Raw genomic sequence first — 18,994 nt, 5'->3', positions numbered from 1 at the left:
ATCCCTACTTCTGAACTCTAATCCTTTTGCAATGAAGGCCAGCATACCATTTGCGTTCCTAATTTTTTGCTGCAGCTGCCTGTTTACTTTCATTGACTTGTGTCCAAGGACACCCAGAACCCTTTGTAGATGAACATTTCCCAATATATCACCATTTAAATAACTCTGTCTTTCTGTTTTTCACACTGAAGCATATAACTTCACATTTATCCACGTTATACTGCATCTGCCATGTTTTTGCCCCCACACACAACTTGTCTATATGGCTCTGAAGCCTCCTTGGCTTCATGTCTGACTCCTGTCTGGCTGAGGGCAGCTCACTTGCGCTCTATGATAAGAGCCATCTCAGAGACACAGCCATGAAAGTTTAGATGCATCAGATGCTGAGTGTCTGCCTTCAGCACCTCAGCCCTTCAGAATCACTGGTCAGATACTGGTTTGATGGGGGCCAGCCCCATCTTAAAGGTGCTGAGAGCACACAGAGAGAATGAGAGAACCCTGTGGCACCTGTCCACTCATTCTGGCAGCAACGACCAGCGCCATTGAGGTACAGGCATCAGTAATGTTTCCAGGGAGTGAGAGGCTGGACCATCAGTTTGGTCTGAAGGCTGCACAGAGCACAAGGAATAAGCCCTGGGCTGAGACATCTGCCTTTTATCTTGTGCAGGAAGGTTTCACATCTGAGTGACAAGAACACTGCTCAGCAGAACAAGGAGCCACAGGCAGGGAGATGTTCTTAGGAGTTTATTAAAAGTAGTGAATAGTATGTACAAGTGATCAACACCGATGCCCAGGCTTTGCAACTACTTTTACTTAACTTTCCTAACCCTGCCGTTACATCTTGGTGCTCCCCGGACATCCACAACAGAGTTGGAGGCAGCCTGCTGACTGTGACGCCCTGTCTGTGATAACTTTTGCGGGTGTCCTCTGGGGCCACTTGGTGAGCTCTGGCCTGCTTTCAGGGTTCTGCTGTATGGCAGAGGCACCCTTCTTGGCCTGTGAAGCTGGCACTGCAGCAGTCACAGGAAAAAGGGATTCAGATGGGCGAGTCACCTGGGTGGATGGCCCTGGAGTGTGCACCTGCTGATCCACCCCCCTAAGGGTACCCAAGGGCCCCTGGCTGACTCAGTGAGCGGCAGGGGTAGCTGGAGTGAGATTGAGCTGCCCAGCCCCCATCTCACATACACATTGTTGGAGGCCAACTATGGCATCAGCGATAGCGTTCAGCCCGCGCAGCTGTGCAGGAGCGATGTCCTGGACCAAGGTCATGGAAACATGTCCTTTGGCCTGTTTGCACCAGCCATCAAGCACCTATCCTAATCCCATTTTTCAGCACTTGGCTCGTAGCCTTGTATGCCATGGTGTTTTAAGTGCTCATCTAAATACTCATTAAATGTTGTGAGGGTTCCTGCCTCTACCACCCACTTGGGAGAGTGTGTCCCAGATTCCAACAACCCTCTGGGTGAAGAAGACTTTCCTCAAATCCCCTCTAAACCTCCTGCCCCTTACCTTAAATCTATGCCTTCTAGTTATTGACACCTCCACTAAGGGGATAGGTTTCTTCCTATCTATTCTATCTATGCCCCTCAATTTTGTATAGCTCTATCAGTTCCCATGTCAGCCTTCTCTGCCCTAAGGAAAACAACCCTAGTCTATCCAGTCTCTCTTCATTGCTGAAACACTCCAGCCCAGACAACATCTAGTGTATCTCCTCTTCTGCCTCTCCAGTGCAATCCTTCCTATAGTGTGGCGACCAGAATTGCACATAGTACTCCAGCTGTGGCCTAACTAGCGTTTCATACAGCTCCAACATAACCTCCCTGCTCTTATATTCCATGCCTCGACTAATAAAGGCAAACATCTCATATGCCTTCTTAACTGCCATATCTACCTGTGCTGCTGCCTTCAAGTATCGGTGGATGTGTACATCATGGTCCCTCTGATCCTCTGTTCTTCCTAGGGTCCTACCATTCCTTGTGTATTCCCTTGCCATGTTAGTCTTCCCAAAAAGAATCACCTTATACTTCTCAAGATTAAATTCCATTTGCCACTGCTCTGTCCATCTTATCAGCCCATCTATATCTGTAATCGAAGGCTTCCTCCTCACTATTTACGACACCACCAATTTTTGTGTCATCTGCGAACTTACTGATCATACCTCTTATATTTAAGTCTAAATCATGAATGTACTCTTCAAACAGCAAGGGTTGCAGCACCGAACTCTGCGGTCCACCACTCGTCACAGGCTTCCAATCACAAAAACAACCTTCCACCATCACCTCCTGCTACTTAGCAAATTTTGGATCTAATTTGCCAAATTTTCCTAGATTCCATGGGCTCTTAACTTCTTGACCATTCTCCCATGCGGGACGTTGTCAAAACCTTGACTGAACTCCATGTAGACTACATTGTTAGATGTTTATTATAGACACCCAGGTAGTCAGCGGGAAATTGAGGAGCAAATATGTGCACAATTTGTGGACGTGTGTAAAAACAATAACAATAGGGTAATTATATTACTTTCCCAATGTTAATTGGGATAGACAAAGGGCAGAATTTAGCCCTTGGCTGGCAGGCAGGCCCCACCGGCTCGGCGGCAGGTGGACAGCGAACCCCAATTAAGGCCCGCCCAGCAGCCTGCCCGACAGGATACGCTATGCGCTTCCTGTTCCGGAGGTGGGGGGCGGGGGAGGCAATCCCCAACTGTCAAAGTGCGCTCCTTCGCGCGAAAGAGCACACTGATCCCTGAGGCAAAGTCCTGTCTCAGGGAGTTTAGTGAAAGGTAAGTAAAGTCAAAAAATAGAGACATTTTAAAATTATTAACATGTCCCTCTCTTGTGAAAATGTCACATGAGATGGGACACGATAACAAACTCATAAAATGTATTAAGTTTTTACAAAATGGTAATGAAACTTCATCCCACCAGTGGATGAAGTTTCATTAATAATCTAATAATAATAAGCCGGGGCTCCTGGCCTGCCTGCCAGCCTTAAAGTTAACCGGTCAGGGCATTTAACTATCTTAATGAGCCTGTCAATGGCCTTAATTGGCCACTGAGAGGTCGGCCAGTGGACAGCTGATTTCGCTGTCCACCTGCCTTCCTTAAGATTTAAATGGCGTAGGATGACGTCAGAGATTCCTCTCGACGATATCCCACGTCAGTTTCCCTCAGTGAGCAGGCCCCACCCCCAAATCACTGGGGGCAAAATCCTGGCCTGAGTGTTAAGGGCTTGGATGGAGTGGATTTCTTGAAATGTGTACAGGAGAACTTTTTGGTCAATATGTAAAGGGTCCAACAAGTGACGGTGCATTGCTGGACCTAATTCTGGGGAATGAAGCCAGACAGGTGGGTGAGATGGTGATGGGGGAGCATTTTAGTGATAGCGACTACAGCATTGTACAATTTAAGCTTGTTATGGACAAGTTGCAAAAAATTGTTTTGGATTGTGAGAGAGCGGATTTTCGTAAAATAAGGCAGGATCTGGCCAAGGTAGACTAGGAACAGCTACTTGTGGGGAAATCTACAGAGGAGTAGTGGGGGGCCTTCAAAAAGAAAATGGGGAGGGTACAGGCTCAACATGTTCCCTCTAGGGTGATAGGAAGGAGTAACAAGCCCAGAGAACCATGGAAGACCAGAGATATTCAGGATACGATGAGAAGGAAAAGAGAGGCTTTTAGCAGGTACAAGGGGAGCAAATCAGCAGAGGCATTAGAGGAGTACAGGAAGTGCAGAGTGGAGCTTAAGAAATCAATTAGGAGAACAAAGAGGGGATATGAGAGAGCTCTGGCTGGTAAAAGCAGGGAAAATCTCAAGATATTCTATAAGTATATCAATGGGAAGAGAATAACCAGGGAAAGAGTAGGGACCAAGGGGGCAATCTATGGGTGGAGTCAGAGGACATCAGTAGGGTGTTGAACAAATACTTCACATCCGTCTTCACCCAAGGGATTGAGGATGAAGTTATCGAACTCGGGGAGAGAGACTGCGAGGTTCTTGAGAAAATTGATATAGGATGTGACAAGGTATTGGAGGTGTTGGCAGGCTTAAAAGTGGACAAATCTCCAGGTCCGGATGATTTGTGTCCCAGACTGCTGAGGGAAGCAAGGGAGGAGATCGCAGGGTCTCTGACCCAAATTTTTAGTTCCTCTCTGGCCACGGGGGAGGTGCCAGAGGACTGGAGAATAGCTAATGTGGTTCCACTATTTCAGAAGAGTTGTAGAGAGAAGCCAGGGAACTACAGGCCATTGAGTCTCACGTCTGTGGTAGGAAAGCTATTGGAGAAAATTCTGAAGGAAGGAATCTATCTCCACATGGAGAAGCAAGGTTTGATCAGGGATAGTCAGCATGGTTTTGTTAGAGGGAGGTCATGCCTAACAAATTTGATTGAATTTTTTGAAGAGGTGACCAGGTGTATAGATGAGGATAGTGCAGTGATGTAGTTTATATGTATTTCACAAAGCATTTGACAAGGTCCCACATGGGAGACTTATAAAGAAGGCAAACGCACATGGGATACAATGTAATTTGATGAGGTGGATTCAAAATTGACTTGGTTGTAGGAGACAGAGGTTGATGACAGAAGGATGCTTTAGTGACTGGAAGCCAGTGTCATACCACAGGGATCTGTGTTGGGTCCCCTATTATTTGCCATTTATGTAAACGACATAGATGACTATGTGGGGGCTTAGGATTGGCAAGTTTGCGGATGACACAAAGATTGGCCGGGTGGTTAACAGTGAGGTTGAGTGTCTTGGACTACAGAAAGATATAGACAGGATGGTCAAAAAGGCAGATAAGTGGCAGATGGAATTTAACCTTGAAAAGTGTGAGGTAATACATTTTGGAAGGAGTAATTTGACAAGGAAGTATTCAATGAACAGCATGACACTAGGAAGTTCTGAGGAACAAAGGGACCTTGTCGTGTGTGTCCATAGATCTCTGAAGGCGGAGGGGTATGTTAGTGGGGTGGTGAAAAAGGCATATGGGACACTTGCCTTTATCATTCGAGGCATAGATTACAAAAGTAGGGAGGTCATGTTGGATTTATATTGGACCTTGGTGGGGCCACAGCTGGAGTACTGTGTGCAGTTCTGGTCGCCACATTATAGGAAGGATGTGATTGCATTGGAGGGGGTGCAGAGGAGATTCACCAGGATGTTGCTTGGGATGGAACATTTAAGTTATGAAGAGAGGTTGGATAGATTTGGGTTGTTTTCGTTGGAGCAGAGAAGACTGAGGAGCGACCTGATCGAAGTGTACAATATTATGAGGGGCATGGACAGGGTGGATAGGGAGCAGCTGTTCCCCTTAGTTGAAGGGTCAGTCACGAGTGGACATAAATTCTAGGTGATGAGGCAGGAGGTTTAGGGGGGATGTGAGTAAAAACCTTTTACTCAGAGGGTGGTGACAGTCTGGAATGCGCTGCCTGGGAGAGTGGTGGAGGTGGGTTGCCTCTCATCCTTTAAAAAGTATCTTGATCAACACTTGGCACGTCATAACATTCAAAGCTATGGGCCAAGTGCTGTTATATTGGATTAGGTAGGTAGGTCAGGTGTTTCTTACGTGTCGGTGCAGACTCGATGGGCCGAAGGGCCTTTTCTGCACTGTGTGATTCTGTGATACATTAACTGCACTACCCTCATCTACACAACTAATCACCTCCTTGAAAAATTCAATTAAATTTGTTAAACATGATCTTCCCTGACAAAGCCAAGCTGACTATCCCTGACTGATCCCTGCCTCTCTAAATGGAGATTAATCACGTCCCTCAGAATTTTTTCTAGTAATTTCCCTACCACTGATGTTAGACTCACTGGCCTGTAATTACCTGGTTTATCCCCACTCTTCTTGAATAATGGTACCACATTCGCTGTCCTCCAGTCCTCTGGCATCTCCTGTGGCCAGAGAGGATATGAAAACGAGTGCCAGAGCCCCAGCAATCTCCTCCCTTGCCTTTTTTTGCAGCCTGGGTTATATCTCATCTGGGCCTGGGGATTTATCCACTTTTAAGCCTGCTAAACCAACTAATACCTCCTCCCTTTCAATGCTAATTTGTTCAAGTATATCACAGTGCCCCTCCCTAATTTCTACATCTACATTATCCTTCTCCATAGCAAACACAGATGAAAAGTAATCATTTAAAACCGCACCCACAACCTCCGACAGAATGCCATTTTGATCCCTAATGGGCCCTACTCTTTCCCTGGTTATCCTCTTTCCCTTAATATATTTATAAAATGCCTTGGAATTTTCCTTTATATTGCCCGCCAGTATTTTCTCATGCCCCCTCTTTGCTCTCCTAATTACTTTTTTAAGTACCCCCTTACACTTTCTATCCTCCTTTAGAGCTCCTGCTGTTTTCAGCCCACTGTATCTGCCATAAGCCTCTTTTTTCCCTTGACATTCAGGGTTCCCTGGACTTGTTGGTCCTGCCCTTCACCTTTATGGGAACATTTTGGCACTGAACTCTCACTATTTCCTTTTTGGTTGACTCCCACTGGAATGATATAGACTTTCCTACAAGTAGCTGCTCCCAGTTCCCTTTGGCCAGATCCTGTCTTATCATATTGACAACAACCTTCCCCCAATTCAGGACCATTATTTCAGGTCCATCTTTGTTCTTTTTCATAACTACTTTAAATCTTACAGAGTTATGGTCACTATCCCCGAAATGCTCCCTACCTGACACTTCTACCACTTGTCTGGCTTCGTTCCCTAAAATTAGGCCGAGTACCGCCCTTTCTCTTGTCAGACTTTCTATGTGCTGGCTCACAGAGCTCTCCTGGATGCACTTTAAGAATTCCGCCCCCCGCTAAGCCTTTCACACTGAGACTATCCCAGTTAAAACTGGGGAAGTTGAAATTCCCCCACTATTACCACCCCATTATTTTTACACTTCTCTGAGATTTGCCTATATATCTGCCTCTCTATCTCCTCCTGACTGTTTGGAGGCTAATAGTACACTCCCAGCAAAGTGATTGCCCCCTTTTTGTTTTTAAGTTCTACCCATATTGCCTCATTTGAGGAACCTTCTAAGATACCATCCCTGCTTTCTGCAGTAATTGACTCCTTGATCAATAGTGCAATGTCACCTCCTCTTTTAACCCACTCCCATCATGCCTGAAGATTCTATACCCTGGAATATTGAGCTGCCAGCCCTGCCCTTCCCTCAACCATGTCTCTGTGATAGCAACAATATCATATTCCCATGTGTTAATCAATGCCCTCCATTCATCTGCCTGACTTGCAAGACTCCTTGCATTAAAATAGATGCAATCCAGCCTTGCATTATCCCTTTGTGTCGTTACAGGTCTATCTTTGCTCTGCCTTCCAGACTGACTTAGTTTCTCTTCTATATTTGGCTGTGCACCCCCTACTGTACCTCCACCCTGTATCCCATCCCCCAGCTAAATCCTTGGCAGCCGCCATCCTGCCAGTGTTGACCTTGGTGCATTGCAATGCCAGCGCCACCACCTCAGCCTGAAGATGGACAGACTCCTCCATCGTGCCTTGTAATCTGAAGAATGCAGTGGACAACCCTTCCTAAATTTCCTTAGCTTGCCTTTGGAGCTCCAGCAACTGTAACATGACCGAGTCTAGAGGCTCATCAGCTGACTCGGACTCAGCAACATTCTGGCCTCCAGCAGTCCGCCGAGTGCCGGGAACCTGGGAAGTCCCTGCCTCCGCCTGCTGTGGATCAGAAAGTGCGATGTGCTCACCAGAATGTGATCCTGAGGCTACTGTAAAGCTAGGTTCCACTGTTTCTGTGCTGGTGGAGTATGTGAGCGAATGCTCTGATGGGACTTCAGGGAGGGTGCCTCCAGATTCCTGTTCAGAGGTTTCCTTGATGTTTGATTGGAGGCCCTGGGTCTTGGACTCTTTGACAGATGTGCCTGCGAAAGCAAAGGGAGATAATTAGTGCATGGCAGTGGCCTGTGAAAGAGGACACATAAGACTATAAGACATGGGAACAGAAATTAGGCCATTCGGCCCATCGAGTCTGCTCCGCCATTCAATCATGGCTGATAAGTTTCTCAACCCCATTCTCCTGCCTTCTCCCCGTAACCTTTGATCCCCTTACCAATCAAGAACCTATCTACCTTGGTCTTAAATCACTCACAGCACGGTTGTCTGATGGATGTTGCACTGCTGGATCCTCACCTGGTAGAGCAGTGCCGACCTTACCATGAGCACAGAACCATCCCTGGCCAGCTGGATGGCTCTGTTTTCGAATTCTGTCAGAACTTTGATCTTCGGCATTCCTTCGCCTGTCTGCAACCTTTCCCTCCTGTTGTGTGCCAGTTGTCCTGCATGGGTAGAGGTGGGGAGAGTGTATCAGAATGCCTGCTGGGCCAGATAATAAGCATGCCTGGTCTGTGTGGTTGGTGAGTGGTCCCATGGATGGGATGAAGACAATGACAGTTTGTGTGAAACAGTGAATGGTGATGTCCCTTGCATTGGCAGTGAGTGAGGGCCCTGTGAATGTGTGATGGGTGTGTGAGTTGAAAGTGGTGAGAAGAGTGACTTACCCTGGCAGAACAGAGGAGATCATTTATCCTTTTGTGGCCCTGGGTGGCTGTCCTTCTCTGCAGAACATTTGCGCTGACCATTGCTGCCACCGCCACCCAAGCTGGATTGGTCACGTTGCTGCCCATCCTGCAGCCAGCAGGGTGTGGGGGGGGGGGGGGTGGGGGGGGTGGGGGGGGGGGGGGTGGGATGGGAGGTGATGGAGGCGGAGGTGTAGAGCACATCCCGGCGGGCCTTTACAGTATCCGGCCGTTGCTCAAGAGACCTGTCACCTGTCATTGAAGCGGGACCTTCAGTCTTTTCTCCTTTGCTGGCCATGTCTCCCGGGCAGCGGTGGTGAACTGGTAACAATGAGCACTTTGCTGGCGGCTGCCTTTTACCGATGGCTGCTGGCATAATGCAATAGCGGGGTGATGGTGGGCGGGCAAATGAGAGCGCCCCCGCCATGGAAATAGCATGTTTCATGGGAGTTAATAAATAATGAGGTGGGCTCGGGATGATAGGGCATGAAAACCTGCCATTTTTGTCGGCAGGTAGGACTCTTATTTTTCCCGCCTGATGCTGCACTTAGTGCAAGACTCGGAAAATTCCACCCTACATTTGGAGTCCTGTAGACTGCAAGCTTGAAATTATCAAAGGAAGTTAGGCGTAGAAATGCTATTGAGTAAACATGGATGGGGTCTTAGCATGTAAGGTATGATGGGAATCTTTATATTATGGTAATGGTAAAGTTCCAAACACATATGGGACAATGGAATTTATATATTAAAGAGAGAGAAACATATATAAAGGGGAATGAAAGGCTATGTTGAGGGGCCACGTAAGATCTAACAGGAGTGTGTGAAACTGCCTCTGATAAACCTCCAGCCATTTGTACTTAAGTCTGCTGTGCCCAGTAACTAAAATTGGAAACAAGGTTTTGGAATTCCATTGTCAAGTGGATATTGTAATTTGCTGGCTTGTTTTTATTTAATTTAAAATTCTTTTGGACTGTTGCCTTAGAGGGGGCTGTGCAATCTGGAGTCAGGTTAATTAGGAATTTTAGGATTTGATATAGTAGTAATCGTAGTCTTATGTTTGTGCTTGAAATCTTTTCTTTTGCTAATAAATATTTTAATTTATTTTTTTAAATCTCTAAGGTCTTAGTGAACTCATTACTTCTGAACCCGGTGCACGCATCTTCTTGTAATAAATACAAATTGCAAAACCGTAGTGACAGCATGGGCAAATTTCCCTTGTGGATTTAGTCCACCAGGCACACATCATCTGCCACATCATATCATTAGTCACTCTCATTCCTCATACTAGTATGAATCACTTCACAATGCTTTGCATTAAATTTTATCTGCTATGTGTCTGCCCATTTCCCCAGCCTACTTATGTCCTCCTGAAATGTGTTCACTGTAGTTCCAAGTTTTGTGCCATCTGCAAACTTCTAAGGTGCCGCACAGAAGATTAATACACAAGATAAGGTCACACAGAGTTAGGGGTAATATATTAGCTTGGATAGAGGATTGGCTAACCAACAGAAAGCAGAGACTCAGGATAAATGGGTCTTTTCCTGGATGGTAAGCTGTAACTAGTGAGGTGCCACAGGGTTCAGTCCTTGGGCCCCAACAATCTATATTAATGTCTTGGATTCAGGGATAGGAGGTACTATAGCTAAATTTGCAGATGACACTAAAATAGGTGGGCAAGTAAGTTGCAATGAAGAAATAAGAAATTTACAAATGGATATGGACAGGTTAGGTGAATGGGCCAAAATTTGGCGGATGGAGTTTAACGTGGATAAGTGTGAGGTTATTCATTTTGGTCGGAAGAATAAAAAGGCGACTTATTATTTAAATGGAGAGAAACTTCAGTGAAGAGGGATCTGAGTGTCCTCGTGCATGAATCACTGAAAGCTAGTATGCAGGTACAGCAGGTAATAAGGAAGGCAAATGGAATTTTGACATTTATTGCTAAAGGAATAGAGTATAAAAATAGGTAAGTGTTGTTGCAACTGTACAAGGCATTGGTGAGACTGCACCTGGAGTACTGTACACAATTTTGGTCTCCTTACTTGAGGAAGGATGTAGTTGCACTGGAGGTGGTTCAGAGGAGGTTCACTAGATTGATTCCAGAGATGCGGGGCTTGTCTTATGAGAAGAGATTGAGCAGTTTAGGCCTATACTCACTAGAGTTTAGAAGGATGAGAGGAGATCTAACTGAGGTATATAAGAAGCTAAAGGGGATAGACAAAGTAGATGTGGAGTGGATGTTTCCCCTTGTGGGACATTCTAGAACGAGAGGCCATAGTTTTAGGCTAAGGGGTGGCAGATTTAAATCAGAGATGAGGAGGAATTACTTTTCTCAAAGGGTCGTGAATCTGTGGAATTCACTACCTCAGTGCAGTGGATGCCGGGATGCTGAATAAATTTAAGGAGGAGATAGAGAGATTTTTAATTAGTAACGGGTTGAAAGGTTATGGGGAGAGGGCGGGAAATTGGAGTTGAGGCCAAGATGAGATCAGCCATGATCGTAATGAATGGCGGGGCAGGCTTGAGGGGCTGAATTGCCTACACCTACTCCTAGTTCTTATGTTCTTACCTGGTCTAATCTGCACAATTCGGATTTCACACCTCTGGCCTACCAAAGTCCCACTTCAGTGGAGGCAGCTAATGACTTTGAGGGCCAGCTGCCTCCATAAACCACACATAGACAAAACGTGCCCTGCCCCTTCAAAAATGGGAATTGCCTTGTTTGGAGGCGTAATTTAAGATTTTTGGGCAGCTCTGCCAATTTCACCATGATGGAGAAGATCTATGTCGTGGTGAAAATTTGATCCTTAGTCTTTTCGGCAGAGTATTATTTCATTATGTTGATTGCAGGGAAAGAACTACGAGATGGTATGTGAATATTAGGCACATGCATAAATAGAAATCTGTGACACCTTTGAAGTGTGCTACATTTAAGCCTTTAAGTGTTAATGTATGATCACTAAGTAAGATCACCTTGACCAATCAGAATCAACTTGTCTTTTTTAAATTTAAACCAAAGCTTGGGGGATAACCGTTCCCTGATGCATTCTCCATGGCAATGCCCTGACCATTCATCCTTTTTCTCATGCAGTATAAATTGTTGCCCCCTTTGAAATTTGGTACTCTTGCATCTGTCCTGAGTGCAAGACAAATAGTTTCAACAGCATTTCTCATTTTTTTCAGCAATATTGAAGATTCCATTTAATGAGAATGTATTTGTGATTATCTGAAGGTGAAATTGGCCTTTGGTAATTGATTCAAAATGGGTAATGGTTTGGCAGCCTGATTAACACCTGCCTAACCCTCTTTCTCGTTGAAAATTCGCTATCACCTGTTTCACACTACCACTGAAACCAGTTTCACTCCCTCTGTTTATGCTTATTTTTCTCTGGTATGCTTACTTGGAGATATTAAATACATTTTTAAAGGTGGGTCTCCTAAGGTGATGGTAAAAATAACCAGAAAAACCAGTAGCCAAGATCTGTTTTTTTGCCCTGTGCTGGATTATTACTTCCTGCTGAAATTACTTGCTATATTTTTTTTATGAAGGAAAAATTGGCTTCGAGGCTACAGTTGAATGAAGCAAGACAACAGCTGCTTCAACAAGCTGAATACTGCACAGAAATGGGTGCTGCAGTCTGCACTTTGCTCTGGAGTGTCTCTAGCAACGAGGAATCAGTTAAATTTATCCTTGGAGGAGTAGGTTGTATTGAAATTTTAAACTATTCTCACATTCTCTGACCTTGCAAGGGAAAGTGGTTGAATGGCAAATGTCAAACTCGTTCAAAGCTATGTTTGTTTTTAAGAATGACATGAGTTGCATGTTTAAATTTAGGGTTGATTTGAACGTTCAGCCAGGAGGAAGAATCAGGAACTGAGAACTGTGGGCTAGAGTTGGCTATGGAGCCACAGAAAGACACAGGATATGGGAATGCTCTTTTAAAGCTAGAGAGATTTAAATTCAGTTGTACCCATTTATGCAGTGTTACTCCCTCGCGCGTAACTGGTGACGCCTGAGGAGCCTCGGATGCTTAGAAAATCATAGTAAGATCATACAAAGTCAATATGGTCTTTTGAAAGGGAAATCATTTGTTAGGGTATTTTGAGGATGTAACTAGTAGGATCTCTTTAGAAATAGATGCAGTATACTTGGAAATAGCAAAAGGCATTCAATATAGTGCCACAGAAAAAAGGTTAAAGGTGAGAGTGATTGCCCTTGACATCAAGGCAGCATTTGACCAAGTGTGGCATCAAGGAACCCTAGCAAAACTGGAGTCAATGGGAATTGGGGAAAACTTTTCACTGGTTGGAGTCATACCTAGCAGAAAGGAAGGTGGTTATGGTTGTTGGAGGTCAATCATCTTAGTTCCAGGACATCACCGCAGGAGTTCCTCAGGGTAGTGTCCTTGGCACAACCATCTTCACCTGCTTCATCAACGACCTTCCTTCCATCATAAGGTCTGAAGTGAGGATGTACGCTGATGATTGCACAATGTTCAGCACCATTAGTAACTCCTCAGATACTGAAGCAGTCCATGTCCAAATGCAGCAAGACCTGGACAATATCCAGGCTTGGGCTGAAAAGTGGCATGTAACATTTATGCCACTCAAGTGCCAAGCAATGACCATTTCAAACAAGAGAAAATCTAACCATCTCCCGTTGACATTCAATTTCATTACCATCACTGAATCCCCCACTATCAACATCCTGGAGGTTACCATTGACCAGAAACTGAACTGGACTAGCCACATAAATACTGTGGCTTCAAGAGCAGGTCAGAGGCTAGGAATCCTGCTGCAAGTAATTCACCTCCTGACTGCCCAAAGCCTGTCAACCATGTACAAGGCACAGGTCAGGACTGTGATGATATACTCCCCACTTGCTTGGATGAGTGCAGCTCCCACAACACTTAAGAAGCTCAACACTATCCAGGACAAAGCAGCCCGCTTGATTAGCGCCTAATCCACAAACATTCACACCCTCCACCACCGACAAACAGTGATAGCAGTGTGTACCATCTACAAAATGCACTGCAAAAACCCATCAAGGCTCCTTAGGCAGCATTTTCCAAACCCCCAACCACTACAATCTAGAAGGACAAGTGCAGCAGATACATGGGAACAGCATCACCTGGAAGTTCCCCTCCAAGCCACTCACCATCCTGACTTGGAAATATATCGTTGTTCCTTCAAAGTCGCTGGGTCAAAATCCTGGAACTCTCTCCTTAACAGCACTGTGGGTATGCCTACACCACAGGGGTTGCAGCAGTTCAAGAAGGTAGCTCACCACTGCATTCTCAAGGGAAATTAGGAATGGACAATAAACGCTGGTCTAGCTAGCGACGCCCACATGCCATGAATGGATAAAAAGATTTTTAAAAATGTAATTACTTTCTTAATTAAGTTAGAATAATTCCTATATATGCCACACCTCTTTCCTCCATGCACTGAATTCCCACGTAACTTAATTCATTACTCACTCGGTCTCCATCTCACTCCAACATAGTCACTGTCTCCTTGTGCACCCATTACTGATCATGTGGTTTGAAAAGCCTACCTCTTTTATAAATCCTCTGATGAGTCACTAGCTGGTTTAGCTCCCTGCTGCAGTGATTCACACCAATTTAACCAACTGCTTTCAATTGATTGACAGTTTACTGCCACTACCAGGTAGATTCAAGTAGATGAATTTCGGGCTCGGCACGGTGCTGAACTCTTCTTCCGCCGCCTTCGTCTCCGTGCTCACTTCTTTGGGCAGGAGTCCTCTCCCCGTTCAATGGATCCTTTTACCCACCTCCAATATTCTCCCTCCACCTGGACCCCTCCCTCTGGATTCTTACCTTCTCTTGATCTTTTCATTGAGAACTGTCGGTGTGACATCAGTCGTCTCAATTTCTCGGCTCCTCTCACCCACTAACCTGTCTCTCGGAACTTGCTGCGCTCCGTTCTCTCAGGTCCAACCCTGTCATTGTCATCAAACCCACTGACAAGGGTGGTGCTGTTGTTGTCTGGCGCACTGACCTCTACCTCGCAAAGGCTGAGCGTCAACTCGCAGACACTTCCTCCTACCCGCCCCCCGCCCCCCCCCCCGGACCATGACCCCACCACTGAACATCAAGCCATTGTTTCCAGGACTGTTATTGACTTCATCTTCTCTGAAGATCTTCCTTCCACAGCTTCCAATCTGATAGTCTCCCAACCTCCTACCCAAAATCCACAAACAGGACTGTCCCAGCAGACTGATCATGTCAGCCTGTTCCTGCCCCATGGAACTCATTTCTTGCTATCTTGACTCCATTCTCTCTCCCCTTGTCCAGTCCCTTCCCACCTACATCCGTGATTCCTTTGACACCCTACATCATATCGACAATTTCCAGTTCCCTGGCCCTAACCGCCTCCTCTTCACCATGGAAGTCCAATCCCTCTACACCTCCAACCCCCACCAGGATGGTCTGATGGCTCTCTGCTTCTTCCTCGAACAGAGGCCCGAACAATCGCCATCCACCATTTACTGTCCTCCGTCTGGCTGAACTTGTTCTCACACTGAACAATTTCTCCTTAAACTCCTCTCACTTCCTCCAAATAAAAGGTGTGGCTATCGGTACCCACATGGGCCCCAGCTATGCCTGTCTCTTGTGTGGAACATTCCTTGTTCTAGTCTTACTCCGGCCCCCTCTCACAACTCTTTCTCCGGTACATCAATGGTTACTTTGGTGCTGCTTCATGTTCTCGTCTGGACCTCGAAAAATTTATTAATTTTGCTTCCAATTTCCACCCCTCCATCATTTTCACATGGTCCATCTCTGACACTTCCCTTCCCTTCCTTGACCTCTCTCTCTCAATTTCTGGTGATAGACTGTCCATCAATATCCATTACAAGCCTACCAACTCCCACAGCTACCTCGACTACAGCTCCTCACACCTCACTTCCTGTAAGGACTCCATACCATTCTCTCAGTTCCTTCGCCTCTGTCGCATCTGTTCTGATGATGCCACTTTCAAAAACAGTTCCTCTGACATGTCTTCCTTCTTCCTTAACCGAGTTTTTCCACCCACAGTGGTTGACAGGGCCCTCAACCGTGTCCGGCCCATCTCCCGCGCATCCGTCCTCACACCTTTTTCTCCCTCCCAGAAACATGATAGGGTTCCTCTTGTCCTCACTTATCACCCCACCAGCCTTCGCATTCAAAGGAGCATCCTCCGCCATTTCCGCCTACTCCAGCATGATGCCACCACCAAACACATCTTCCCTACACCCCCCCGGAGGCATTCTGCAGGGATCATTCCCTCCAGGACACCCTGGTCCACTCCTCCATCACCCCCTACACCTCAGCCCCCTCCCACGGCACCTTCCCATGCAACCGCAGAAGGTGCAACACCTGCCCCTTTACTTCCCCTCTTCTCACCATCCAAGGGCCCAAACACTCCTTTCAAGTGAAGCAGCATTTCACTTGCACTTCCCTCAATTTAGTCTACTGCATTTGTTGCTCCCAATGCGGTTTCCTCTACATTGGAGAGACCAAATTCAAACTGGGTGACCGCTTTGCAGAACACCTTCGGTCTGTCCACAAGCATTACCCAGACCTCCCTGTCGCTTGCCATTTCAACTCTCCACCCTGCTCTCATGCCCACATGTCCGTCCTTGGCTTGCTGCATTGTTCCAGTGAAGCTCAACACAAACTGGAGGAACAGCACCTCCTCTTCCGACTAGGCACTTTACAGCCTTCCGGACTGAATATTGAGTTCAACAATTTTAGATCATGAACTCTCTCCTCCATCCCCATCCCCTTTCCGATCTGACCCCCCCCCCCCCCGCCGGCAACTTTTTCTAATAAATTACATAGATTTTTTCTTTTTCCACCTATTTCCATTATTTTTAAATGTATTTCCATCCATTGTTTTATCTCTACCTTTTAGCCTTTTTCAATCACTTCCCCCACCCCATCCCCACTAGGGCTATCTGTACCTTGCTTGACCTGTTTTTCTATCCTTAATTAGCAAATTCCTTTAGATAATATCACCACCTTCAACACCTCTTTGTCCTTTTATCTGTGACATCTTTTGGTTATCTCCACCTATCATTGGCCCTCTATCCAGCTCTACTTGTCCCACCCCCCCTTAAACCAGCTTATATTTCACCTCTTTTCTATTTTTACTTAGTTCTGTTGAAGGGTCATGCGGACTCGAAACGTTAACTGTGTTCCCCTCCGCAGATGCCGTCAGTCCTGCTGAGTTTTTCCAGGTATTTTTGTTTTTGTTTTGGATTTCCAGCATCCGCAGTTTTTTGCTTTTATACTACCAGGTAGATCCCTGTTTAACAAGCTAGTCTAACGTACTTGAAAGTTGTTAGTTCCATGCCTGTCTTTGATTGTTAACCTATTTTTAAACCTGCAAAAGACTTATCAGAACTTACCATGTGTAGCTGATTCGCGACTCACTTGGTCTCCATCTCACTCAGTCGTGCACCTTTCTGATGAATTTTGACTTTTCTTACCCAGCATGGGCTCCACTCACAATTCCTGCTTAGTGATTCAAACTCAGCATTACCCGTGGTTCCAAATGGCCTCTCTGCTCCTTGCTCTAGTTGCCGGTATATACACAACTGCCTTCTCACAGTCTTCCAATCTGACTGCTGTTTGGGCGAGAGAAAAAAAATCACAATTCTCTGAAGAGTCATACGGACTCAAAACGTTAACTCTGTTTTTGTCTCCACAGATGCTGTGAGACCTGCTGAGTTTTTCCAGCATTTTCTGTTTTATTTCATAGGCCAAGTGGCTGATTGCACTGAATACTCAGTATTTTTTTTTATTTAGCTGATACTTAGGGTTTTCCTGGTGCTGACTGTCTTGGGGCAAACCACTGTAGCTGGACATCTGAAACACACTGACAAGAGGTCATTTCACCTCTTTATAGTTGAGATGCCATAGACCTCACTGACCTCATCTCCTCTGGGGATCTCCCTCCCACAGCTTCCAACCTGATAGTCTCCCAACCTCGGACGGCCCGCTTCTATCTCCTACCCAAAATCCACAAACAGAACTGCCCCGGTAGACCGATCGTCTCAGCTTGTTCCTGCCCCACAGAACTCATTTCTCGTTATCTTGACTCCCTTCTCTCTCCCCTTGTCCAGTCCCTTCCCACCTACATCCGTGATTCCTCTGACACCTTACGTCTCATCAACGATTTCCAGTTCCCTGGCCCCAACCGCTTCCTCTTCACCATGGACGTCCAATCCCTCTACACCTCCATCCCCCACCAGGATGGTCTGAGGGCCCTTAGCTTCTTCCTCGAACAGAGGCCCGAACAATCCCCATCCACCACTACTCTCCTCCGTCTGGCTGAACTTGTTCTCACACTGAACAACTTCTCCTTCAACTCCTCTCACTTCCTCCAAATAAAAGGTGTGGCTATGGGTACCTGCATGGGCCCCAGCTATGCCTGTCTCTTTATGGGGTATGTGGAACATTCCTTGTTGCAGTCCTACTCCGGCCCCCTTCCACAACTCTTTCTCCGGTACATCGATGATTACTTCGGTGCCGCTTCATGCTCTCGTCAGGACTTGGAAAAATTTATTAATTTTGCTTCCAATCTCCACCCCTCCATCATTTTCACGTGGTCCATCTCTGACACTTCCCTTCCCTTCCTTGACCTCTCTGTCTCAATCTCTGGTGATAGACTGTCCACCAATATCCATTACAAACCCACCGACTCCCACAGCTATCTCGACTACAGCTCCTCACACCCCGCTTCCTGTAAGGACTCCATCCCATTCTCTCAGTTCCTTCGCCTCCGTCGCATCTGTTCCGATGATGCTACATTCAAAAACAGTTCCTTTGACATGTCCTCCTTCTTCCTTAACCGAGGTTTTCCACCCACGGTCGTTGACAGGGCCCTCAACCGTGTCCGGCCCATCTCCCGCGCATCCGCCCTCACGCCTTCTCCTCCCTCCCAGAAACATGATAGGGTCCCCCTTGTCCTCACTTATCACCCCACCAGCCTCCGCATTCAAAGGATCATCCTCCGCCATTTCCGCCAACTCCAGCATGATGCCACCACCAAACACATCTTCCCTTCACCCCCCTTATCGGCATTCCGTAGGGATCGCTCCCTCCGGGACACCCTGGTCCACTCCTCCATCACCCCCTACTCCTCAACCCCCTCCTATGGCACCACCCCATGCCCACGCAAAAGATGCAACACCTGCCCCTTCACTTCCTCTCTCCTCACCGTCCAAGGACCCAAACACTCCTTTCAAGTGAAGCAGCATTTCACTTGCATTTCCCCCAACTTAGTCTACTGCATTCGTTGCTCCCAATGTGGTCTCCTCTACATTGGAGAGACCAAACGTAAACTGGGCGACCGCTTTGCAGAACACCTGCGGTCTGTCCGCAAGAATGACCCAAACCTCCCTGTCGCTTGCCATTTCAACACTCCACCCTGCTCTCT

General features: G+C 46.4%; 1 protein-coding gene across 1 annotated transcript in view; it reads left to right on the top strand.

Moving 5' to 3' along the window:
* Nucleotides 1–18,994, top strand: part of LOC121290901 (heat shock transcription factor 2 binding protein) — a 173,992-nt gene that overhangs the window by 82,503 nt on the left and 72,495 nt on the right. The window contains exon 4 of the mRNA XM_041211938.1: nt 12,098–12,247. Coding sequence (XP_041067872.1) covers nt 12,098–12,247 — 150 coding nt within the window. The remainder of the gene's footprint in view (nt 1–12,097; nt 12,248–18,994) is intronic.

This window comes from Carcharodon carcharias, chromosome 18, assembly GCF_017639515.1.
Source record: "Carcharodon carcharias isolate sCarCar2 chromosome 18, sCarCar2.pri, whole genome shotgun sequence".
In the NCBI taxonomy this organism is placed as follows: domain Eukaryota; kingdom Metazoa; phylum Chordata; class Chondrichthyes; order Lamniformes; family Lamnidae; genus Carcharodon; species Carcharodon carcharias.
The sequence above is the reverse complement of the archived record's forward strand: the minus strand, read 5'-3'. Positions and strand labels throughout refer to the sequence as shown.